At 43.3% G+C, this 22,426-nt stretch overlaps 1 protein-coding gene across 1 annotated transcript; it reads left to right on the top strand.

Annotated features, from left to right (window-relative positions):
* The first annotated feature begins 1,647 nt into the window (after positions 1-1,647).
* On the top strand, positions 1,648-14,624 carry SCCPDH (saccharopine dehydrogenase (putative)). The gene is made up of 12 exons (XM_054162334.1): positions 1,648-1,935; positions 2,157-2,269; positions 5,779-5,859; positions 6,313-6,442; positions 7,417-7,466; positions 8,646-8,776; positions 9,181-9,298; positions 11,120-11,239; positions 11,367-11,423; positions 11,953-12,064; positions 13,375-13,456; positions 13,904-14,624. Exons 1-12 carry the CDS (start codon positions 1,722-1,724, stop codon positions 14,007-14,009), a joined length of 1,314 nt encoding a protein of 437 aa, XP_054018309.1. The 5' UTR covers positions 1,648-1,721; the 3' UTR covers positions 14,010-14,624.
* The last annotated feature ends 7,802 nt before the right edge of the window (positions 14,625-22,426 follow it).

Genomic DNA, 22,426 nt, shown 5'->3' on the forward strand with positions numbered 1-22,426 from the left:
AGCTGGAAATTATCCCAGTGTGTAGGAAGGACAGGACAGCAGTAAGAAACCAGCTTGGCTAATGAGATGTTCAGTGACCTCTAACATAAGAAACTGGTTTTGAAGGGTTGTTCTGTAAATTAGATCAGCAAAATTATCTAGATTTAAAAAGAACACAAACCCCATCTTTGTCCTTCCCTCCCCCACTCTTTGTTTTTTGTTACACTGCGTTGTTTCACTGATACAGCTGACACTGTAGGCCTACGAACTACTGCATCAGCACTGCTCAAGGAGTTGCTTCTAATTCTTAGAGGTGCAGATCTCCTGCTGCCTTGGAATTTATTCAAAAAGGACATTAATCTTCAGTACAAGAGATGGGAAAAGACTGATAAGCAGCAGTGACGAGGTGGCATAGATCATGAACTGCAAGTGCATTAACGATGTGATGCTTGCAAAACAAATTCTTTAAAAAGGCAAATGATTGGGGCATGTAGAAACAGGAGCAAACTCTGGCATGTTACATAACCTTCTCAATCAGTTTAGCACTGACAATGTGAATACAAAGCTTAGTAGCAGACACTAGATTTCAAGAAAAATGTAAAGCACCTAGAGAGAGCTCAGAAGAGGAAAGATCAGAGTAGTGCTTTTTACTCCAGGGAACACTGAGGCATGGAAGTTTCATTGTTGCAGCATCTTTGTTATATCCTCCTCAGCTAAATCTTTTACTTATGGTCTCTAGAAACAGGAAAAATAGTATGGGGGTGAAACTACTGGAGATCTAGCTTCTTGTCTTCGGCCATATATATAACAAAGCACTGGAGAAGATTGTCTGACGAACAGTGTGAAACTGTCTACCACCAGTGGTTTTAAAACAAATTAGGCATCTGTCTGGGACAGTTTACATATGGCAGATACTCCTTGGGAGAAAGGGCCAGCAAACAGGATTCACAAGGTTGCTTCCCACATTCACTTGCTGTGAGCCTCTGGAATCCAAATGAGCAGCCTGACCACAAAGCACTCAGAAAACGTGACCAGACCTCACCACGTCAGGCAGTTGCAAATACTCTTTACTGTTTTGGCTTTGCAGGATCAACTGTTTCTCCCCACCACTCTAGGAACTTCAAACGTTGTGTTGTTCTGTCTGTGATGTTGAGTGAAATGTAAGTATTTGCTGTGACTAGTGGTGGGAAGGACATCTAATTTATTTACTAATTACTTAATTGCTTCTAGGCAGTTAATATTTTCTTCCTGATTAGCAACAGTCTACAGTTCATCTAGTGCTGAAATGCTTGTGGCAGTAACTCATAGTAATGAGCTGCGCTCATAGTAAAAGCAGTGTCTGCTGCGGTACCAGGCGTGATGGCCTCTCTCTACAAACATTGTTGCTGAGAATGCTGGGCTCTAAAACCTCCTGGTTTATTTGTCCAGAGCATGTCAAAAATCGCCTGAGCAGGAGGATCTCTGCTACTTCCCTGGCTGCCGGAACGCGAGCAAAGGTTACGTACGATGGGTCAGGGCGCGCGGCCGAGGGCCCGCGGTCACAGGCGGCAGGGGACGCGCGCCTGCGCTGGGAGCGGAGTACCGCCTGTTTGGGCACGCCCACAGCCCCGCGAGCTGCACGCCACCGCGAGCGCCCAACGGGAGCCTCGCGCGCAGCCCCGCGGTGGGGCGGGGCTGGTGCCAGGGAGCGTGAAAGCGGTTGCTGCCTGGCACAGGCTGGTAGTGCGGTGGTGCCTCTCCTGATGGCGGCTGGTGGTGGTGACGGGGCCAAGGCGGCCGGGCGGCCCTACGACCTGGTGGTGTTCGGGGCCTCGGGCTTCACCGGCCAGTTTGTGGTGGAGGAAGTGGCGCGGACGGCGGCTGATAGGGAGCTATGCGGCACCCTGCGCTGGGCCGTGGCCGGGCGGAGCCGGCAGAAGCTGCAGGCAGTGCTAAACTGGGCGGCCGAGAGGCTGGGTACGGGCCGTAGCTACGGGTCGTGCGGCACCGCGCCGCTTGTCGGGGGAGACGGCGGAGCACCGTCCATGGGCAGCTCTCCGTGGACGGGCGTGAGAGGAAGGGCTGAGAGGCGAAGCGAGGGGGCTGCGCCGGGGAGGTGGTGTGTCGGGCCGGGCAGGGACGGGACGCGTCCGTTGGCGCAGTGGGCAGTGTCGGTGACGGCGGTCTCCGGTGTGCAGGGAAGACGGCGCTCGGGACGGAGGTCGGCGTGCTGCTGTGCGATGTGGCCGACGCGGCTTCGCTGGCCGCCATGGCGAGGCAGACCCGTCTGGTGCTCAGCTGCGTGGGCCCGGTGAGTGCGGTGATGCGGGCGGTGCGCCCACGGCGTTCGCCAGGCTCTCCTGGCGGTGCCTGGGCTGGCGTCTGAGCCTCAGGCGCCGCTCCTCGGCTGCGTGCTCCTCAGGGCAGGCATTGCTGCGACGGCTAACGGCAGCTCACCTTTGAGCTTCGGAGTGTCTGGAGCTGTCCCAGTGAAACCTAGCTTTTTGAAACTGAACCAAAAGTGCAAACGTGTATTGTGATCCCTTAAATATTTCCCGTCACGATTTCTGGTGACTGCATTTTTTGATGGCATCATTTGTAGGCAGGTCTCGTTAAAATGTCGGAGGCTTGGTTGTTCGCCTTTATTTTTTGTTGGGTTTTTTGTTTGGTTTGGGTTTTAAGTCTTTGACAGCATTAAAAAAATGATAGTAAAATGGGGAGGAGTTTGGGTTGGGCCAAGAGCTTTTAAATGATGCTAGGGTTGAAAGCAGAGCTGGAGAAGAAGCCCATGGACTTGCTGGTTTGAGTTTTTGACCCCTTGAAGTTTTCAGTAGCTGTTCTTCCAGCACATTCAGGAGGGGTTCAAAGTATGAAAGCCGGAAGTTGGGTCATAACATCTTTGAAATAAATAATATTTTATTAAAGAATATACTAAGAATGAGTGCAAAAAGCATAAATTGAGATTAGACATATTAAATTTAGTGGCCTTATGAGAGAAATAGGATAGAGTAGTCAGTGCAGCAAACTCCTTCACCAGTGAAGTGTGTTAATACTACATTTTTACCCCACTTTAGTGTGGTAGGTTTAGGCTATGCCTTTAAATTTTTCTTTTCTCAGATCTTGAGCAGAAAAGTAATAAAATGTAAATAAATTACTATTGGGTGTTAAAAAGAAAATAGGGATAATTCTAAACAATTTCATTGGAGAGATATCTACCATACCAAACCAATTCTTTTGGTTGTACCAAACCAATTCTTTCTTCTCATCTCTTCTTGCTTCATTGCTCTGGAGAGATACTAACATGTGTCTGCTTGACTGTGGCTGCATTGTTTTGGTTAAGCCTAACAGCAACTTTGTCTGCTCCTTTGTCTTCTTCCATTTGGCCTGGGGGCTGGTTCTTGTGCTGTTTGTTAATTGTAAATATCGGTAAATATTGTATACTTTGTGCATATTCATGGCATTCCATTGTAGATTGTAGTTTTGCTTGTAAATACAGCTTTCATTTGCTTCCAACTGAGCTGCTCTCACAAAGTTAATGTTGGGGGGTGGAATTTCCAACCCATCACATTACAAAATTAATTGGCGCTTGATCAGTGTGGGGCCACTGCTTGATTGATTATTTCCTGTCCAGATTAAGGAAGCAAAATGAAGCTGTTTTGGAGTTTGTGGCATTTGTTACATTCTGTGTTGAGTGTGATGTTATATAAATAGTGTGTTTCTGCAGTGATTGATAAACTAGGTAGATATTTAGCATATAAGCTGTTCCTTTGGTTTAAATGCAAGCTAAAATGCTGGGTGATTGCTGCCTTGGCTTTATTGGCTTAGGAAAACATAGTAATGCAACTCTGACTGTTCCTGCTGAGATTTGAGTTCAGTATTCCTGTTTCAAAGAGCTATCTAAGCAGCTGGGATCTCAAAATGATTTATTTGCTATGCTTGAATCTGCTAATAATTGTATATATGTGATAATATTGTATATATATGATAATAATTGTATGCCTACTGATAGCTTGGTACTGAGAGAGACATGCACCTAATTGCTCTGTCTTAAGGCAGAGAAGGAGATGTAAGAGGTCTGACTCTAATGCAGAGATTTCTAGTGCTGAAGAAGATACAGAGAGAGGACAAGGTGGCAGCAGCAGGCAGGCAGGATAAAGCCGCTTTGAACCACAACGAACACCAAGGCAGAACTGGCTCCGCTCAAGCAGCAGCTAGCCCTGCCAAAACGGCTGTGACTGTGCCGGCTGCAGACCTGGCTGCACCAGTAAAAGTGGCAGCACTGGCAGTTTTGCCCGTAGCCCCTGCGCAAGCAGCGGCGGCGGTACTGGTGGTGGCAGATCCCGTGTCAGCACTTAAAATAGCAGCTACTGCTTCACAGGCAGTGGCCATTAAGGAGGCGAAGACCCTTCCGCCCTCTGCAGCTGGAACAGAAGCAGCAGCAGGGTCCCAAAGAGAGCCTGGCAATACTGTTTCTGCCGATCCTATTGTGAATTTGAAAGCAGCACCAGTGAAGCTGGTTGCTGTTTTGAGCTAAACACAAGGGAGGTGCAGAAGATGAGGGGCTTCCTGCTAAAAAGGATGCTTCTGAGGAGGAAGAGAAAGTCTGCCTTAGAGATCTAGCCGAATTAATGAGGCCACCAATGGATGGTGGAGATGCAGGACAGGATATGGGCCCTGGTAAATTAAGATCTAATGGAGGTGCTTCTGAACTTGAAGAAATCCTATGGAGGACTGCAGCAGGAATATGGGGACAGCTGATTCAAGAAGATGAGGAAGATGATAAGGATGACATACAGTCAGCTAATGCACCCAGGCAGGATATTAGGCATGTAAGAAAAGATTATGTTAGGAGATAATGAGCCAATACTGAGCTGGTTAGGGAGATGCTATGACACAGGTACTCCTGCTTTAGTGGTAGGTGACAATTCAGCATCACAGTTAGGTACTCTCTTGAAAGACACTGGAATAGACAGGCATGTAGGCAGGTGCCTTCATAAGGGTTCTCTGTGGACATGCCTCATACTGGCAGCCCTTAATGAGGTACCCGTCCAGAGATGACCTCCCATGGAAGCCTAAGCCTTGGGCAAATGGTGCGAAGGGGAATGATGCCAATTCCTCTTCTTCCAGATTGATACAAGATTCAGCTGTTAGAAACAGACCTCCTTCAAGGAGGCCATTTCAAAACAGGTCAAACTGGAACAGACAACAGAGGTAATCACGTGGGAGTATTTGGATAACTCTCAGTGATCAGTTTGGTGAAAACATGAATAAGTGGGATGGTCAACCAACTTCTGATCTTTTCAGGAGACTGCAGGAGCTGCAAAGTGGCAGAGCCCGAGGTAACAATACCAAAAGGGGTAGCTGTCACTTTCTCAGTTTCCCAGAACTGTAACAGCTTCAACAGTGATTCTGACACACTAGATGCTGTGCCAGTTGTACATGTGGAGGTAATCCCCATAATTAGGGGTGCCCTGCTTTCTGCCAAGGGGAGGTAAGGGATAATGGAGACAACAGAATCTCTTGGGACGTGTACATTCAGTGGCCTAGTAGTACAGTAGTTCAGAAGTACAGGGCCTTGGTTGACACAGGAGCTCAGTGCACCGTAATGCCATCAAATTGTAGTTTTGCTTGTAAATACAGCTTTTATTTGCTTCCAACTGAGCTGGTCTCACAAAGCTAATGCTGGGGGAGGGAAGTTCCAAATCAATAGCTCCCAAGTGTTTGCTTTTATTGTAGATACATATGTTAGATGAAGCATGTTGGGTGAGTTGTGGTGTTTGGGTTTTATTTTGTTATGTGTGGTGTTCTTTCCTTCTATAGTACAGATTCCTTGGGGAGCCTGTGGTAGAAGCTTGTGTTGAAAATGGTGCAAGCTGCATTGACATCAGTGGAGAACCCCAGGTATGGGACAGTAGAAAAATGCTACTCTATATCAAGGATCTTTTAAAGGACTACTAGTTCAGTCTGTTTGCTGTTTATGATAATGTTTTTGAAAAGTAATACAAATTCTGTCTCTTGAGCTACCAGTTTAAGATGGGTTAATTATTTTCAAGTATGTTAATGTGTACTAGTTGTAAAGTTTTCTTACTTTCTGACAAGAGCCTTTCAGGCTGAAAATGTTTGAATTCTACCCGAGTCTTGGCTTTGATTCCATGTGTAAATGCTGTGTAGGTCACATTTTGCAGTGCTGTGACTCATGCCATAGAACAGGAATATATATCTGTCTTAAAGATGCTCCTGAATGGTTTGAAGTATGTAGGGTGCTATGGTAAGATGGTGAAGTGCTGATGGCTAATAGTGGCTGTGGCCAAATAGGGAATTTTGCTTAAAATATTTGTTCTTGCTGTGTTTTAGTTTCTGGAAGGAATGTACCTGAAATACAACCAGAAAGCTGCAGAAAAGGGAGTCTATATCATTGGAAGCTGTGGCTTTGACTCTATACCGGCTGATATGGGAGTACTGTACACCAGAGACAAGTTGAAAGGTGACTTTCTATGTGTGGCCTTAATGCTGAAAAAGAAATGCAGAATATGCTTTTACCTGGTTTCCTACAACAGCAATGCTTAAGTAAAAACTCTTCTAGCCCCTTTTTTTGTATGCCTTTACTAGCTGACCACTTCCAACCAGATCTGGCAGTGAAAAATTTAAAAGTAAATCACACTCCCATTAGATTGGAGGAAAATAGTCATTAGGCAGAGGAAGGATTCAAGGTAATGTTGCTCGCACAGAGATGAGAACCGTCAGTTGTCAGCAGGGGACTGTTGGGCCAGTGCATGGACGTGCTGTTTAACATCTTTGTCAACAACGTAGATGGTGCCATCAAGTGTACCCTCAGCAAGTTTGCTGCTGACACTAAGCTGTGTGCTGTGGTGGACTCACTTGAGGGAAGGGATGCCATCCAGAAGGATCTTGACAGGCTCGAGCAGTGGGCCAGTGCCAGCTGCATGAGGCTGGAAAAGTCAAAGTGCATGGTCCTCCATCTAGGTCAGGCCAGTCCCAGGCACAAATACAGGCTGGGTGCAGAGTGCATTGAGAATTACTCTCGATGAAGAGAATTGAGTGTATTGATTGATAAGAAGCTCAACAAATCTAAGTCCATCTCGATTTTCATAGCCTACCTCATCCTTCATTTTGAAACTTGTAGGAAAATTAAATGTGGCTTTTAATATTATTCCCCCACCCCAATATTTACATTGTCTCATTAACCAGATAAGGCAAATGAAAAGTTGAGTAAAGATAGTATTTGTTACCCTTAGTGAAGTACTTTACATAAGAAATTTGATACTTGCTAACTAAAATAGCTGTGCAACTTAGTTTATTTTACACTGAAATAAAGATGTGACTCTGCTTTTTCAACTCATAATGTCAGTAGCCTGGTATCTGAGTCTATCAGCATGCAGTCTGGCTCCCTGAACTAATGACTGTATATGCCAAGTAATGTTTTGTCCTTCCTTACAGGTACATTAACTGCTGTTGAAAGTTTCCTGAAGATGAAATCTGGACCTGAGGTTAGTCGCTTTATATCATTATGGAAACTCACAGATATACTTGATGACATCACTGCAGCCTATTAGAATTCAAATCAAGGAACAAGCTGGGAATTCACTGATCAGTCCAGGAGTTTTCTTCTTTAGAAGCTCATAAAAGTATCTCAAGCCAGCACCTTTTTGTAAGGTTTATTTTCATAGGCTGTCTACCTGAAGTTTGTGGTGTTGAGCTGTTTCAAGACATACTTAGTTTTTGCAAGCACAAGTCAACTATGACTGCCAGCAATCCTAGCCTTTGGCTGTTTGGTTGGGGATTTTGGTTGAGGTGTAGTGCATGCAATAATGTGCAATATATGTGATACTTCTAAGATCATTATTAAATAACACAATGATAACCCAAACCAAGCCAGCTTTGGTGCCAACAATTGAATATACTGCTTCGCCTGCCCTGATCACCCATCTTGACAGATGGGCCCCAAGTCATAGTCTGTTCTTACGATATCTGGAGTTAATTTTCCTTGTAGCAGCCTTCATAATGCTGTGTGTTGTATTCGTAGCTAAAATGGTCTGGATAATGCAGCAGTGTTCTGGCTACTGCTGAGCAGAGCTCGCACAGCATCAAGGTTGTCTCCAACATTCCCCCCATCACCCAGTGGGACAGAGGTGGGCAAGGTCCTGGGAAGGGACATGGGCAGGACAGCTGACTCAATAGAAGCAAAAGGGTATTCCATGCCATATGAAGTCTGCTCAGCAATTAGAGCAAAATAAAAGGAGGAGAGGTGGGGGGCTTTTATTGTTACAATGTTTGTCTCCTGGAGCAATCTCTGTGTACTGAAGCCCTTCTTCCTGGGAAGTGGCTGCACATCACCTGCTGATGGGAAATAGAGAATAAATCTTCTGCTTTCCTTCGCTTCTGCGTGCAGCCTGTGGTTTTGCATCACTAACCTGCCTTTATTTTGACCTATGAGTGTTTTTTTTCTTACTCATCATATTTTCTCCCGTGCCTACCCTTCTAGGAAGGGGAGTGATAGAGCAGCTTAGGGAGCACCTGGCACTCAGCCAAGGTCAACCCACCACATTTCAGTATACTTTAATGCATGTAATCACAAGACATAGATAATAATCGTAAGGTTATTAGTAAAATAATACATGAAACCTTTAGATACTGAATTACTTAACTGTTTCATGGTATGTCACCAGGGTGTTTGTATACATGATGGGACTTGGAAGTCAGCTGTTTATGGTGTTGCGGATCAAGACAACCTGAGGAACCTCCGAAAGAAGATAGGCTATGCCCCTGTTCCAGTAGTTGGTGCAAAACTTAAAAGAAGGTATAAGATGTGAAAGGTGCTCATTAAGTAGAACCAAAGATTCCATTTTACAGATTTGTTGGTGTTTTAGTGAAAAAAAAGAACATGTCCCAGCATTTACTGAGTCTCGAGTTAACTTGTTTTAAGAGACTTTAGTGACATAGCAAACTTCTCAGTTTGATTTCAGAAGTGATCAGTAGAATGGAAAAAATAATTGTGAGGAGATAATTACTTAGATTATCAAACTCATCCTTGCTATATTGCATGGAACTTTGACTTGAGCCAGGGATAAATTTGGCTCGGTGAAAAGACGACTGTCGTAAAAATAAGCTTGAGAAAAATCTAGTATTGGTGGGACTGTTGCAATCAGTTTCTTTCAGTTTGGCTAACATTTGAACACTTTCTGCCTCTTTTTCTGTTTGCAGAGGATTTGTGTTTTACAGTCCAGAATTCAGAGAGTATTGCATTCCATTCATGGGATCTGATGTTTCTGTTGTGAAACGATCTCAGCGTTACTTGTACACAGATTTGAAGGAGACTCCTGTAAGTTACTGTTCTTACTCTGCCTCTATTCACACTTTGAATGAATCTTCCCTTTATGTCATGACAGTTCCTAAGATCTGTGTAGGGTTTCTGTAGTTAGGTAAATACTAATGAACCATGATGTGCTTTTGCTCCATTAAAGGAGACTTGTTCTGTCGATCACCTTTGGGAGCTACTTGACCCAATGTGGTCCAGATTCTTGTGGCACCACAGGCCTGTTTCATACTACTCAATCTACCTGATGAGCTTGCTTGAAAGTTAGCTGCTAATAATTTTTAAGTTAATATTATGTAACTTATAATATTAGTTACATAGTCTTTATTATATAACTAGGGTTCTCATGCTGCCTGATTTCTCAGTATGCATTTGCAGGGAATGAAAACCTTGAGTCATGAAATATTTGAAAGGTAGGCTTCATGGTTTTGGGGAATGATAAATGCATCGAATTCTGTTCCTGTGCAGAAGCTTTTTTTAATATCAGCAGACCTTCTTAAAGATCAGAATTGCAGTCTGTGTAACTATAGTCATGTCAGCATAGTATAGTAAACATTTAGAGGGAGTTTGTAGAATCGCAGAATGTTAGGGATTGGAAGGGACCTCTGGCAGTTACTGAGTCCAACCCCCCTGCCAGGGCAGGTCACACAGGAATGCATCCAGACAGGTCTTGAAAGTATCCAGAGAAGAAGACTCTCAGCCTCTCTGGGCAGCCTGCTGCAGGATTCCAGCACCCTCACAGTAGTAAATAATATTTCTTCTCACTTAAGATCTGGAACACAGGAAGTTCCACCTCTAACAGCAAGAGACCTGAAAGCCTTGCAGCCTTCAAAGTCAGCTAACAAATCTCTGAGCAGTCTGTCTTGGGTTATGATGTGCCTGTAAGAAGCTCTAAATCAAATTTCTCTGCTGGTGATGCAATTTGTTGTGCAAATGTAACAGGCACATCCTTATTCAAACTCGGTTTCAGAGCTGAAGCAATGGAAACCATGTATAGCACACACCCGAGTCTGTAAGAGCGTTTTCATCACACACTGGGAGGGAGAAACTTTTCAAAAGATGCTGAAGCCTCTAGTCACTAAGTAACTGATCTTTCCAAGGAAAAAACATACATGTCTTAAACACACAGTTTATCACAGTGAAGACAGGTTAGGCTATATCTGTACCCTTGCAGACTTGTCATTTCCCCTCCCCCGCCCCCATTCTGTTTCCATGGACAATTTGTATCTAGAGACTTTCTTCATACTTGGATCTCTGGTGTGTGCAGTAAAGGCAGTGCCAAGTGGTGGTGGTGGTGGAAATGAAGCTTAGTGGGGTTTTTTCCCATGGTCTCTTGAGAGAAGACTGGCACTGTAACTGCTGTGCAGAATTACAGGCATCAATTAAGAGGTGCAGGCAAGACAGTGCTCTAAAAATGTACTTGGAAATGACTAATGAGAGAGGCTTGCCATTACTATTCCAGCATTCTAATGTAAGGCCTCAGCTTCTCATAAACTAAAGCACAAAGAGGAGGAAAGGCAGATTTCAGGAAAGCAGCCTGAAATCAGATACTAAAGCACATAATCCTTTCAAATTTTCCGCTCTTGTTTACCGTGCTCACTCTTTTCACCACTCTGTGCTTAGATTGTCTTCTAATGAACTGTAAAGTGAAGTGTTACTCAAAGAATTGTTTATAACTGAGGCAGTTGTTTAAGGCCTTACTTGAAGAGTTATCTTGTATCACATTTGGATTAATCTGAATTTGGAGGAAGGGGCTTTTTCTAACGAAAGAATCAATGGAAACATTTTAATGCAAGCTGTATCACTGAAAATACGTTTTTGCCACAGGTTCAGTATGGTGCTTATGTGAATATTGGTGGTCTTGGCTCTGTTATCAAGCTGATGCTTGCTGGCATTTTATTTCTTCTTCTTGTGAAGTTTAGTTTTGGAAGAAAACTTCTGACAAAAGTAAGTATTCAAAACACAATTAAGTGCCCAGAGATACTTTTTCCTCTCTATTTTAGTATTGGGTTTGGATTTTTTGGTCTGATTCACACACACACATTTCTCTCCCACTCCCGCTGCTATTTTACAGTACCCGGAATTCTTCTCTGCTGGGCGCTTCACAAAGAAAGGACCAACCCAGAAACAGGTAACTGACTGTTTTCTATCACAGTTATTGAATACATTTGTTATGGTAATGATGGAATAGTAATCTAGAGTCAGCTGCTTAGTCTCAGAGAAATGTTTTCCAAACGCACATTGTGTATGCCCCTTTGGATAGCTTTGAATATTTAATAATCATGTTCTCTGCTGTTAGACACCAAAGTATGTGGAACACAAACAAGAAAAAATGGATGATGTTGCTGTTTGATGCATTTACATGGATGGCTTGCAGCACTCAGTGTGACTGTCAAGAGGTGATGACAGAGGGAGACTGAGTAACAACAACCCAGGACTGAAAGCACTGAGAGAAAAAGTGGACTTTATAACAGTAACAGTTCCAACAGTGAAAGGTGTCAAAAACCTGGATTAAATTGTGCCTTGTAGGCAAAACCTAAAAATAAGCAGTCCTGCTTAGGTGGATCACAGTATTTACCACAATAGCTATTGTGTCTGCTACTTGTAACTGCCTGGCGTAAGCGTGTCACTTCTGACCACACTTGTCTTGTCCACTACAGATGGATGAAACCTCTTTCACAATGACTTTTTTCGGTGAAGGTTACAGTGAAGGGCAGGATCCCCAGAATGGCAAACCAAATGTAAAGATCTGCACTGAAGTGAAAGGGCCAGGTATGTATGTTAGGTGCAGCTAACTGCTTCTGCCGCACATTCCCTACTCTAAAATAGGTTTATGGTTCCCCTGCCATTGTTTTCACCCTTGCCAATTCACTTGCAACATGGACAAAGCCAACAGCCTTACAGAGTGTATTGCCTTGGATGCTAGCATTCATTGTAACCTGGTTTTTGAATTAGTCAGTTCATTTGCATTATTCTTTCCCTCCAACATTGCAAGAATGAAAATTGGTACAGGAAGAGTAGGACAGTTACAGGGAGAGTGCTTTAAGGAGAGCTTTCCGTTGTGACATCCTGGGCTTACTACAGGTTTATTTCTAGTCCGCTGTGAGTGAACTTAAACAGATCTGGCATGCTATCATTGCTATCTAGGACATACTTGTGTTCAGGTCATTCCTTTGAGGGGATATGACACCTGAAGTGAAGTTTTCAGACAGTGAGTATGCATATTCAGAGAGGAGTTAATGAAGTATAGCTAAATGCAGCAGTCTCACAGCAAAAGTCTGAATTTAAGCACAGGATGGGGAAAGCTGGAATGCATCCAGGGATGCATTAAGAGGAGTGTGGCCAGTAGGTCATGGGATTTCTCCACCCTTCTGCTCTGCACTGGTGAGGCCTCACCTGGAGTGCTGTGCTCACCAGTTCTTGGCACCCCAGCTCAAGAGGAACAAAGAACTGTTGTAGACAGTCTAGAAAGGCTGAGAGAGCTGAGGCTATTAAGCTTGGAGGAGACTGGAGGTGGATTTTATTAATGCTTACAAGTATCTTAATGGGTGGGTGTCAGGAAGATGGAGCCAGACTCTTCTCAGTCATCCCCAGTGATGGGACAAGAGGTAATGGACATAAACTTGAAGATAGGAAGTTCCATCTTAACATGAGAAAGAACTTCTTTACTTTGAGGGTGCCAGGAACAGGCTGCCTGGAGAAGTGGTGGAGACTTTCAGGACTCACCTGGACATGTTCCTATGTGATCTGCTTTAGGTGATCCTGCTCTGGCAAGGGGGTTGGACTCAAGACATCACTTCCAACCCCTACCATTCTGTGAAAGCTCTTGCTGTAATGGGGGCCCTCTGTTGCTGTGATATGATGGCTCATGTTTGTTGGGTGGTTGTAGGCCTGTATATTGAAGCAGTATTTGTCCAGATTAGACTTCACCAGCTCCTGGGGATGATTACCAGTTAAAAAAAGCTGTTCTCAAATCGGGAAGGCTGTTTCATTGCCAAAGAGATTATTCTTCAACATGCAGTAGGTAGGAGCAAGATTACATTCAACACACTGGGGTTATTTTCCTCTTTTGTTTTTGTCAGAGCCTGGCTATGTTGCTACACCCATTGCAATGGTTCAAGCAGGTGTATCTCTTCTGGAAGAGACAGCTTGTCTGCCTAAACAGTAAGTACCTCCTCATGGACAACAGCTTGATCTCCATTAAAGCTATTGTGTGCCCATGTTTCTCTTCAAAAACCCAGTTCTCATAATGCTGTGGAGTTCTGCTTTACCTTACCCAAATGGCTATGCAAGGGCGATCAGCACAAGCTGATTTCAAGTCAGTCACTTTAATCTGCCTTTTAATTTCAAAGGACAGTCACAACTGTTTAGTTATGCTTTTGCATTATCTATTGCATCAGTGTCTATATTAGCAGGGAACAGAATAGTTTCTGTTGAGTTTGCTGGAGACAGAAAGGAACTTGTTAATGTACAGACTTGTCAAATTCTTCCTATGTTCTCTTGTGGGACAGAATGGCTTTTGCTTTTTTAGGCAGGCAAATACACCATTGACTTCAAAGAAGGTCATTCAACCACTGTACCACTAATGAAACTCTTGGTTTTCATTAACAGGGGTGGTGTATATTCTCCAGGAGCTGCCTTTTCCAAAACAAAACTGATTGATCGCCTCAACAAACGTGGTCTTGAGTTCTCTGTTATTAGCAAGGCTGAAGTCTGAAGTCAAAATGTAATTTTATGAGCTAACAACTTGCCTGGGTCTAACTCAATAAAACTCATTGACTGTAGAAGTCTAATAACAAAATAGTTTCACTGTGCTATTGTTTGCAGCAGAAATAGAAGAAAATTTGAGTTTAATGTTATAGTGTTTGCTGTAGTGGGCAAACCTGTAAAGAGTATTGAGTTTTAAGTCATAAAGATATTAAATCAACAATTTACTGGGGGCTAGTTCTAGAATTTTGTTTAATCTTTTTCGTACAGTAGAGCCAGTGATACACTCTGCTTCACAATTAACCACAGTCTTCTTCCTTTGCCCTCTTCAGAAAATACTGAAAAGTAGACAGGCCCTGGATAAAAAGTGCCTTAGCAGCTGAAACCACTAGCTCCAGTTTGGATAGGTGCTATTGCTTTGTGGTGTTCTTACTTGCAAGACCTCAGTCCCCATAGCACAATAGAAGAGTAGTTGTTGTTTCTTAGAGTTAAAGTAACAGATCTGTCTTTATTTCCTGGACTATAATAAAGGTCAGCTGACTCTGTACTCGCCTTAAGGTATGTTAATTTCCATCCTTATGCACTTGCCTGGAGTGAGCTGTGCTGAAAAACGAGAAAGCAGCGAGTGTAGGGTTTGCCCATCATGCTGGGGCAGCTGGGCGGCCCTAGGACCTGGTGGTGTTGGGGCCTCGGGCTCCACGGGCCAGGTTGTGGTGGAGGAGGTGGCAAGGGTGGCGGCTGACAAGCTGGGTATGGGCTGTGGCTGGGGGTGGTGCAGTGAGGCGCGGTGCCACCTGTGGATGGGTTTGAGGGGATGGCTGAGAGGAGAAGCGAGGGGGCTGCGCCGGGGAGGTGGTGTGTCAGGCCGGGCAGGGACGGGACGCGTCCGTTGGCACAGCGGGCGGTGTCGGTGATGGCAGTCTCCGGTGTGCAGGGAAGGCGGCGCTCGGGGCAGAGGTCAGCGTGCTGCTGTGCGATGTGGCCGATGCGGCTTGGCTGGCCGCCATGGCAAGGCAGACCTGTCTGGTGCGTGGGCCCGGTGAGTGCGGTGATGCGGGCGGTGCCTCACAGCTGCTGTGCGGTTACAGGCCTGCGTGCAGAAGCGCTGTTTGCCCAGTTTAGATCTTCAGGGCTTCACCAGCTACTTGGGATGATTACCAGGTAAAAAAACCTGTTCTTAAATGGGCGAGGCTGTTTCATTGCCTAAGAGATTTCCTTCAGCACGCTGCAAGCAAGGTTTCACTCTGCATTGCAATGCACTGTACAGTTTGGGTGGGATTTTTGTCAGAGTCTGACGATGTTGCTACACCAAGTACAGTGGTTCAGGCAGCTATGTGACTTCTGGAAGACGCTTTTTGGTTCTCTGAAAATTACCAACACTTACCAAAAAAGCTCTCTCTCAGCTGTATCACCTTCAGTCTTTATTGTCGGGCAAATCACCACTATGCAGCAGTCTCTTTGCTGTAGCAGCTTAAGCCAGAACACTAAGGGAAAATGAAAATTTAGAGAGGAAACAAACAGAACAACAAAAAGCTACCAGATGAAAAACTTCAAGTATATTCATGCTTGTGTATATGCTTCAGTATATTTGTGCTTTTGTACCCCTCAGGTTATTTTAATTTATGTAACTTTATTATCCACACAGCAAAGAATCCTGAATGGAGGGAAGATTATTTTTTTCCATCTATGGAGATTTATGTTTTACTTAACAGGAAATGACTTCAACCAACCTGCTAAGATTTCCTAATGTGATTGGACTCAGATTTACATCATTACTTCCTTCATTCTGTCTCTTTTAGGTCCTGATCATTTTTGTCTTTTGCTTCCTGCCAACTCTACCAGTTTTATAGCTGACAATTTTTAGTGATGGCTTCACAAGAAAAATGCATTAAAATGTGGTATTAACAGCAGGGAAAGCTACCGGGTAATTGCTCAGACACTAAGTAAGATACAGAAAATAGTACCCTGCAGAAATGCAGAGGAAACAGGTTCTGATAGTTACAAATACTGGAACATTATGCAGAGAGATATATATCTATATATTGATTGCTTTAAATAGGAGAACTGCAAAGGTGTGGCTAAAAACAAATCTCTCCTCTCTCAGGACTAAGCAACAAGCAATAATTGCTCATCTCCTGCCCCCACAGCAAAAGAGTATGGAAATACCTATGGCTTCCACCTTCCCCCAGAGGCACAGAAGATGCCTCCCTCCCTGTTCCACATGAGCCCAGGACTGGCTCTAGGTAAAACAGCCATGCTGGATTTTGTGTCTGCATAAAATTCCACTAGTTCATTTTATAGTGCATCTGTCAGCACTAAATTCATTCAAAGTGCTAAGGAAAACAGTCCCTGCACTTTACACCTGTTTGAATCAGATGGCAATGACCACATGATACTGACTGCTGCACACATTGATGGCAGTTGTAGCTAATGTGCTTGTCTTACTCCCTTGTTCCATTAACCTTTTGATCTCTCTGTAAATATCACAAAGCACCAACTTTAAAGTGGCTGCTTAAACACCTTGCTGCAGGGCTTCTCTAATCTTGAGTCATCAGGCTTCCTGGTCTGTTCCCTAGGAAAAGCTCTATAGTCAAAAGTGGTTATTATAGTATGGAAAAAAAAGTTACACTTAAAATAAAAATTAAGATAGATCGTGGCTGAGCAGAAGGTAGTTATTCTAGCTCTACCATCTTTTAAAAACTCATTCCAAAAGTTCCACTTTGAATTTACCTTCAATCTACAGTGTGAGCACACATCCGCACTAGGGTTGAAACCGCATTGGATTGGAAGGGACACTCAGAGGTCATGTCCCACCCCCCTGCAATGAGTAGGGACACCTCCAATTAGATCAGGCTCCCCAGGGCCCTTAGGGTCTGATCTTGACTGTGTCCAGGGACAGGGCCTTAACCACCTTCTTGGGTAGTCTGTTCTAGTGCAACCACCTGTGCTCTCCCCTTGGAGAGGGGCACACTGGGCACATGCCCCCCCCAACCAGAGCCCCCAGCCCAGAGTGGGGACCCAGACCACAGGTGGGCTTGAGGCTGTGCTGATCTTCCGGGGCTCTGTAACAAATGGGTGTGCGTGAGAACTCGCAGAGCAAGTGACTGCATGCCTCTGGTGATGTGGCTCCTGAGCTTTAATTACAACAAGCAGGGGAGGAGGCTGGTGGGTTGTTTCCCTAGAGCTAGCTGTGGGGGTGTTAAAGGCACCGCCCTGTCTCTGGGAGTCAGCCTTGTTCTCAGGCAGGCGCATGGTGGACACTAAGCTTCAGTGCTGGCCAAAGCTGCAAACAGGAAAGCAGCAGCCATGTCCATGGGTCTGGGCCAGGTCTGGGGTGCACAGGCTAGGCTCTTGGAGCCCAGGAGGAGGAATTAATGTATTTGTAGCATCCCTTCACTGTCTGGCAGACACTGGCACAAAAAGTTAAGCTTCACAGCAATAAATCCAGAGACTTCCAAAAGAAAGCTGCTGTGTGGCAGTAAAGAGTGGTTAAGACTAAAAACAAAGATGCAGGACGTTGTATTTTTTCCTGTGTCCAAGACCTGTCTAAAATCAGAGTATCTCAACTTCAGATAGGGTTTTGCATTTCCATGTTGTCATGAGGTCCCTTCCAACCCTGAACATCCTGTGATCCTGAGTTTTCACTGTCGCATTTACAGGGGTGCACAGTGGATGATGTCAAAGAAACATGACACAGGGATGCGTTTGTCAACATTTCTGCAGGCTCTGGGGAGGCTGGATGGAGAAAACAAGTTCTTGAGGGAGGTAATAGTAAATTACAAGCAGCCTTCAGTAGAGAGAAGGCAGTACTGCATGGGACTGAAGTGCTCTGCTTACACCAGTGATTGCTTACACCACTGGACTATAAGCGCAGAAGGATGCTGCTGATGGAGTGGGTGCATCCAGCAGGTCCAAAAGCTGTACTGCCAGCTGTGATGTTTTTACATCACTCCTACTGTACATGAGAGGCATGGCACGCTAAAGATGCTCTGTACTATAAAGTACAGAAGAAAGCATTACTTAGGTGCTGCAAAGACTTTATTATCAATATCCTGTGCAAGGGACAACAGTGTTTGAAGAGCTGTTAAAAAGTTGACTGAAAAGTAACATTTCTGGTTCTCATGTCAGGGATCAATTACTTACATCTGTGACAAATTATGATTTTAGGGCTTATATGTAACTCTAGCTGCACTACATCAGTTATTTAGTCAATGCTGTTTTATAGGCTTTTACTGGAAGTTGCCCCATAAAGTTAGAGTTTGTATTTTCACTAATTGGAAATTAACTTGAGTATAGTCTGGAAAGATCTAGGAAATAAATGTCACTTTGTGCTAATCCTACCTGGTACTGCTTGCTCTTTTCTTGATTTCAGGAGCTCTGAAAAGCTCTTCACACACAATGGGCACCAGGTTCCTGTTTGCACTGTATTCAGCCATCAAATAGGTCTTCCCTGAACTGGGCTGCCCATATGGCAGCAGAGTGACATTATAACCTTGCCAGGGGCCCTCCAGTACTCCTTGAGCAAGGTCTTGAATGACTTCTGTTGACAAAACATCCTTTTCAGAGATGAGCAAGTAAATGCACATACAATCACTGCTGTCTGGCTGGAGTGCCCCCACTGAAAATTCAAATTAGGAATCAAGATTTGCAAACATGCTTGACAGCAGTTTCGAGTTCCAGGATGATGGACAAACTGTAGCTAATGCTTCAAACCAGTACACTGATGCCAGTCACGTGCATTACACTTACACGAGTATTAGGAGAGAAACAAACGGACCAGTCTGCCTGTGCATTAGCCAAAACTACTTGTGGTTGATTTGTTGAAAAGTCATACCTGGCCTGCCTCACTGTTGGATCCTGCTGAGATAAGCATTCCATTCTTGTCCTTGAGGAAGCCACTGAGACCAATAGACTGGATCAAAAGTAAAAGCTTTGCTGTACCCTGGATTCCCAGGGTCATAGATGCTTGTGCTGTTGATGTTGACAGAAACCATACACCTCCTTCCTCCATCCTTCTCTGTTAGAATGACAGTTGTGTAATCTAAATAAAAGCAATCAGTCATTCACTAATCATGTTTTACTCTGGATTAAAACCTAGTTCAACAGCAGTAAACACCAAACCAATGACTGCTGTGGGAGAAGTCTGCTCTTGAACCATGCCAGATGATACATAGCCAAGGAGTAAGTGACCTCAATGAACACACACACCAGTTAACAGCAGCTTGCATTTTCCCCTCTCCTTCACATACTGGTCATTCACACAGCACAGTGCTTTGGAAAATGCATTTTATTTTAGGAACACCTTAATTCAAAAGGAGCCACAGTACATTTATCTCCAGGCATATCAAAGAGACTATCTATCTTGACTACTTTGGCAAATAAAGCATTCCTAGAATGGAAACCTTTAAGTTTTGCACAGGAAAGTACAACAACAACAAAAAAAAAGGGGGGGGGGAGGGGGAAAGCAATACTATCATCTTACTTGAAATTTGATTACTCCATAGTACTTTCAGATTGGCCTAGGCCAACAGGATACAAGTATTGCCTAACAACTCATGAGAAACTACAGATTGGCTTCTCTGATGCAGTTGCAGCAAGTAAATTTATTGCACTGACAACCCTGAGAGTAGTCTTCCATGAGAGGAAGTTCTGATGGGGGATTAAACTACTTGGTTACCTGCACATTCATTTGCACACCAGACAGGTAAAACTACTAAGGCAAATAAACTAAGTCAATGTGAAGCAGCACTTAAAAGCACCAAGAGGCTATCAAAAGTAAAATAGATTTGATGTAATTCTTCATGGTATAACCTGGAGTGAATGCTTTTATCAGCCTTGGCTTCTAAACAGTTGAAGAACAGTGTCTTACAAACATTTGTGTTCACCCTCTGAGGTAACTCAGGGAACCATTTCTACTGAAACACTCATTTTCTTGACACATTCCCTTCTAAACAGCCTTTCATCTAATCAATATTCATCATTCTTTCACTAATACTTCCTAATGTTGCCTGGAAGTAAGACCTGCCATTACACCTACTTTTCTTCTTTCTGAAAGGTGAGTCTGCTATTCCATGGCAACCTTCCAGTGGAATTTTCTCTGGGGTTACAGCTCCCAAAATACAGATGCACAATTAGCAATCTGACATTAGATGAAAGCAGATGTAACACAACACTTCAGAAATTCCAGCTTTTATTTAGTAGTAGAAAAAAAATCCACAGACTTCTCAAGCATATTTCCCAGAAGTGCTCTTTTTAGTGATGAACTAACTGTACTGAGTAGCTCCTGGGAAATTCTCACCTTGCTCACTCAAGAATTTCTACTCCATGCCCTATAGCCTTCTGCATGCATCCACAACAATGCACTGCCCTTTTCTTTCACAGACCTGTTACGTCCTTCTCTGGCACCATGAACATGTATCTCCTCAGATAAGTGTGCAAACACCTGCCGTTCTCTATGATCTCTCCTAGCTTCCTCAGCCACTCACCCCTAAGCTATTTTAACCTTTTAAAAGGCAGTGTCCTTCCCAGTTTCATCCTTGCTGCCAGTCCACTGGACCTTTCTCACCCTTGTTGAAATGATCTTTTTTAGTCTATCCTTCACAAGCCTACACAAAACCCACCCAAGCAGAATTGATTTTCTCCATTACACCCAGCTCTGAGTTGCCATCTTGACACTTACCTAGCTGCTATTCCTTTTCTCAGGCTCTAAATTCCCAGTGCCCATTTCTGCTTCAGTTTCTTTCTATGTCCTTCAACTTCCTGAAGTCCTATTCCTTGTTGCATGTTATAGTTGCACTGTTTTAAACTGCTCCCTAGGGAAACTGGTCAGCACTCAAGAACTATGCAGTGAATTTAAGTAACTGAAAAAAACATGGAAGAAAGCGTTTTAACACATAATTGGAGTAAAACCTCTTAAGTAAAAAATTACTAGACTATTACAAATCTTTGGGAAGTTATTAAATCTCATGCCAATTTTCTTGTTACCCCTACTGCTTTCTTCATTCCTCCAAAGCATCGCCAAACGAGGATAATTCAGCTGATCTGGTTACAATATAAAGGGCTTAAAAATTACTACAAATTATTAATAAAATTAGCTCATATCATGTTTTCCTTTGTTCCAATTTATTTTCCTACAGAAAAATACACTGCAAGTATAAATAAGAGAAGCATGTTAAAACCCATTAAGCAATCTCCACTAGCATTTCATGTTTGATCAGAATCGGACCATTTTATACTCTTGTGCACTATGCAATATGTACATTAAGAGTTGACATCCACTTTCTATTCCAGTTTTGAAAGTGTGATCTTTTACCCCAACTTCTGAGTTATCCACTGAGTTATCCATTTCTGTACAATACTGACTTAAAAAAATATTGCAAGAATTTGCCCACCCTCTTCTCTTTGCCCATATTTACAGTGTAGTTCAAGTACAAAATAAGAGTAAATAATTACTAACCTGACTGGAAAGTCTCTCTCAAACTGCCACTTTCACAGTGTCAAAATTTGGCATTTTTTTAGGCTTTTGTTCAGTCACAAGTACTCCCAAAGAGAAAAAAAAAAAATATCCAAGTGCACACAACTGCTTCTCTAGAACAATCTGTTCTGAGACAGAAAAATCATGACCCCTGAAGCAGCTTCTTTTACAAGTTCAGTCTGTCACTGATACATTCATCCACCACGTACAAGGTATTAGAGTTCACCAATAAATTATTTCTTAAGAGTAGCTGTAGTAGTTTTTACTAATTGAAAAGTTTAATGTCAGGTTTCCACCATTCTGTAGTCTTCCAAGTTGCATCCATATATAAATTAACATACATAAAAATAATCCATTGTCTAAAAGGCTGTACATCAAAATAGTACTTCCACCGTCTGCTTTTAAAATAGTTTCTTGAATTTATTTTTATAAATTGAAGCTTCATAGGGACATTTATTCCATAACCCAAGATATCAATCAATTATTCAAAAATACTGTTTGCAACGAAGATAACCTGTACATTTTTTGTACCTTTTTCAGACTGCCGTGAGCTTTACCATCGGGATTTTCAGTGCTGTGTGATACGCAGGCTTCAAATACTGCAAAATATGTTTACAGACAGGAATCATTTCCATTATAGCATCCTCCTTCTTCTTAACTGTATGAAAATAATTTTAGTTCATTTTAGTTCAAATTTCAAAGGATGTGGGTGATACCCATTTTCATTTGGTACGCTGTTGGAAGCACTGCACTTCACGCAGTAAATTTTTTGCTGACGACAAGTTGTAAAAAAACCCAGTGAAGCATTAGAAGTGTGACTAGTCTCATCAACTAGAGAGCAGCTGTCCCGAAGTTCAAGACAAATTTAAAAACTAATAAAATATTGCACAGCTTAAAATGCAACTTGTTTACATTCTGATTGCAGTACAGTACAACTTAACCGTGAATGTAAG

The sequence above is a fragment of the Dryobates pubescens genome, chromosome 6, assembly GCF_014839835.1.
Source record: "Dryobates pubescens isolate bDryPub1 chromosome 6, bDryPub1.pri, whole genome shotgun sequence".
NCBI classification, from domain to species: Eukaryota; Metazoa; Chordata; class Aves; order Piciformes; family Picidae; genus Dryobates; species Dryobates pubescens.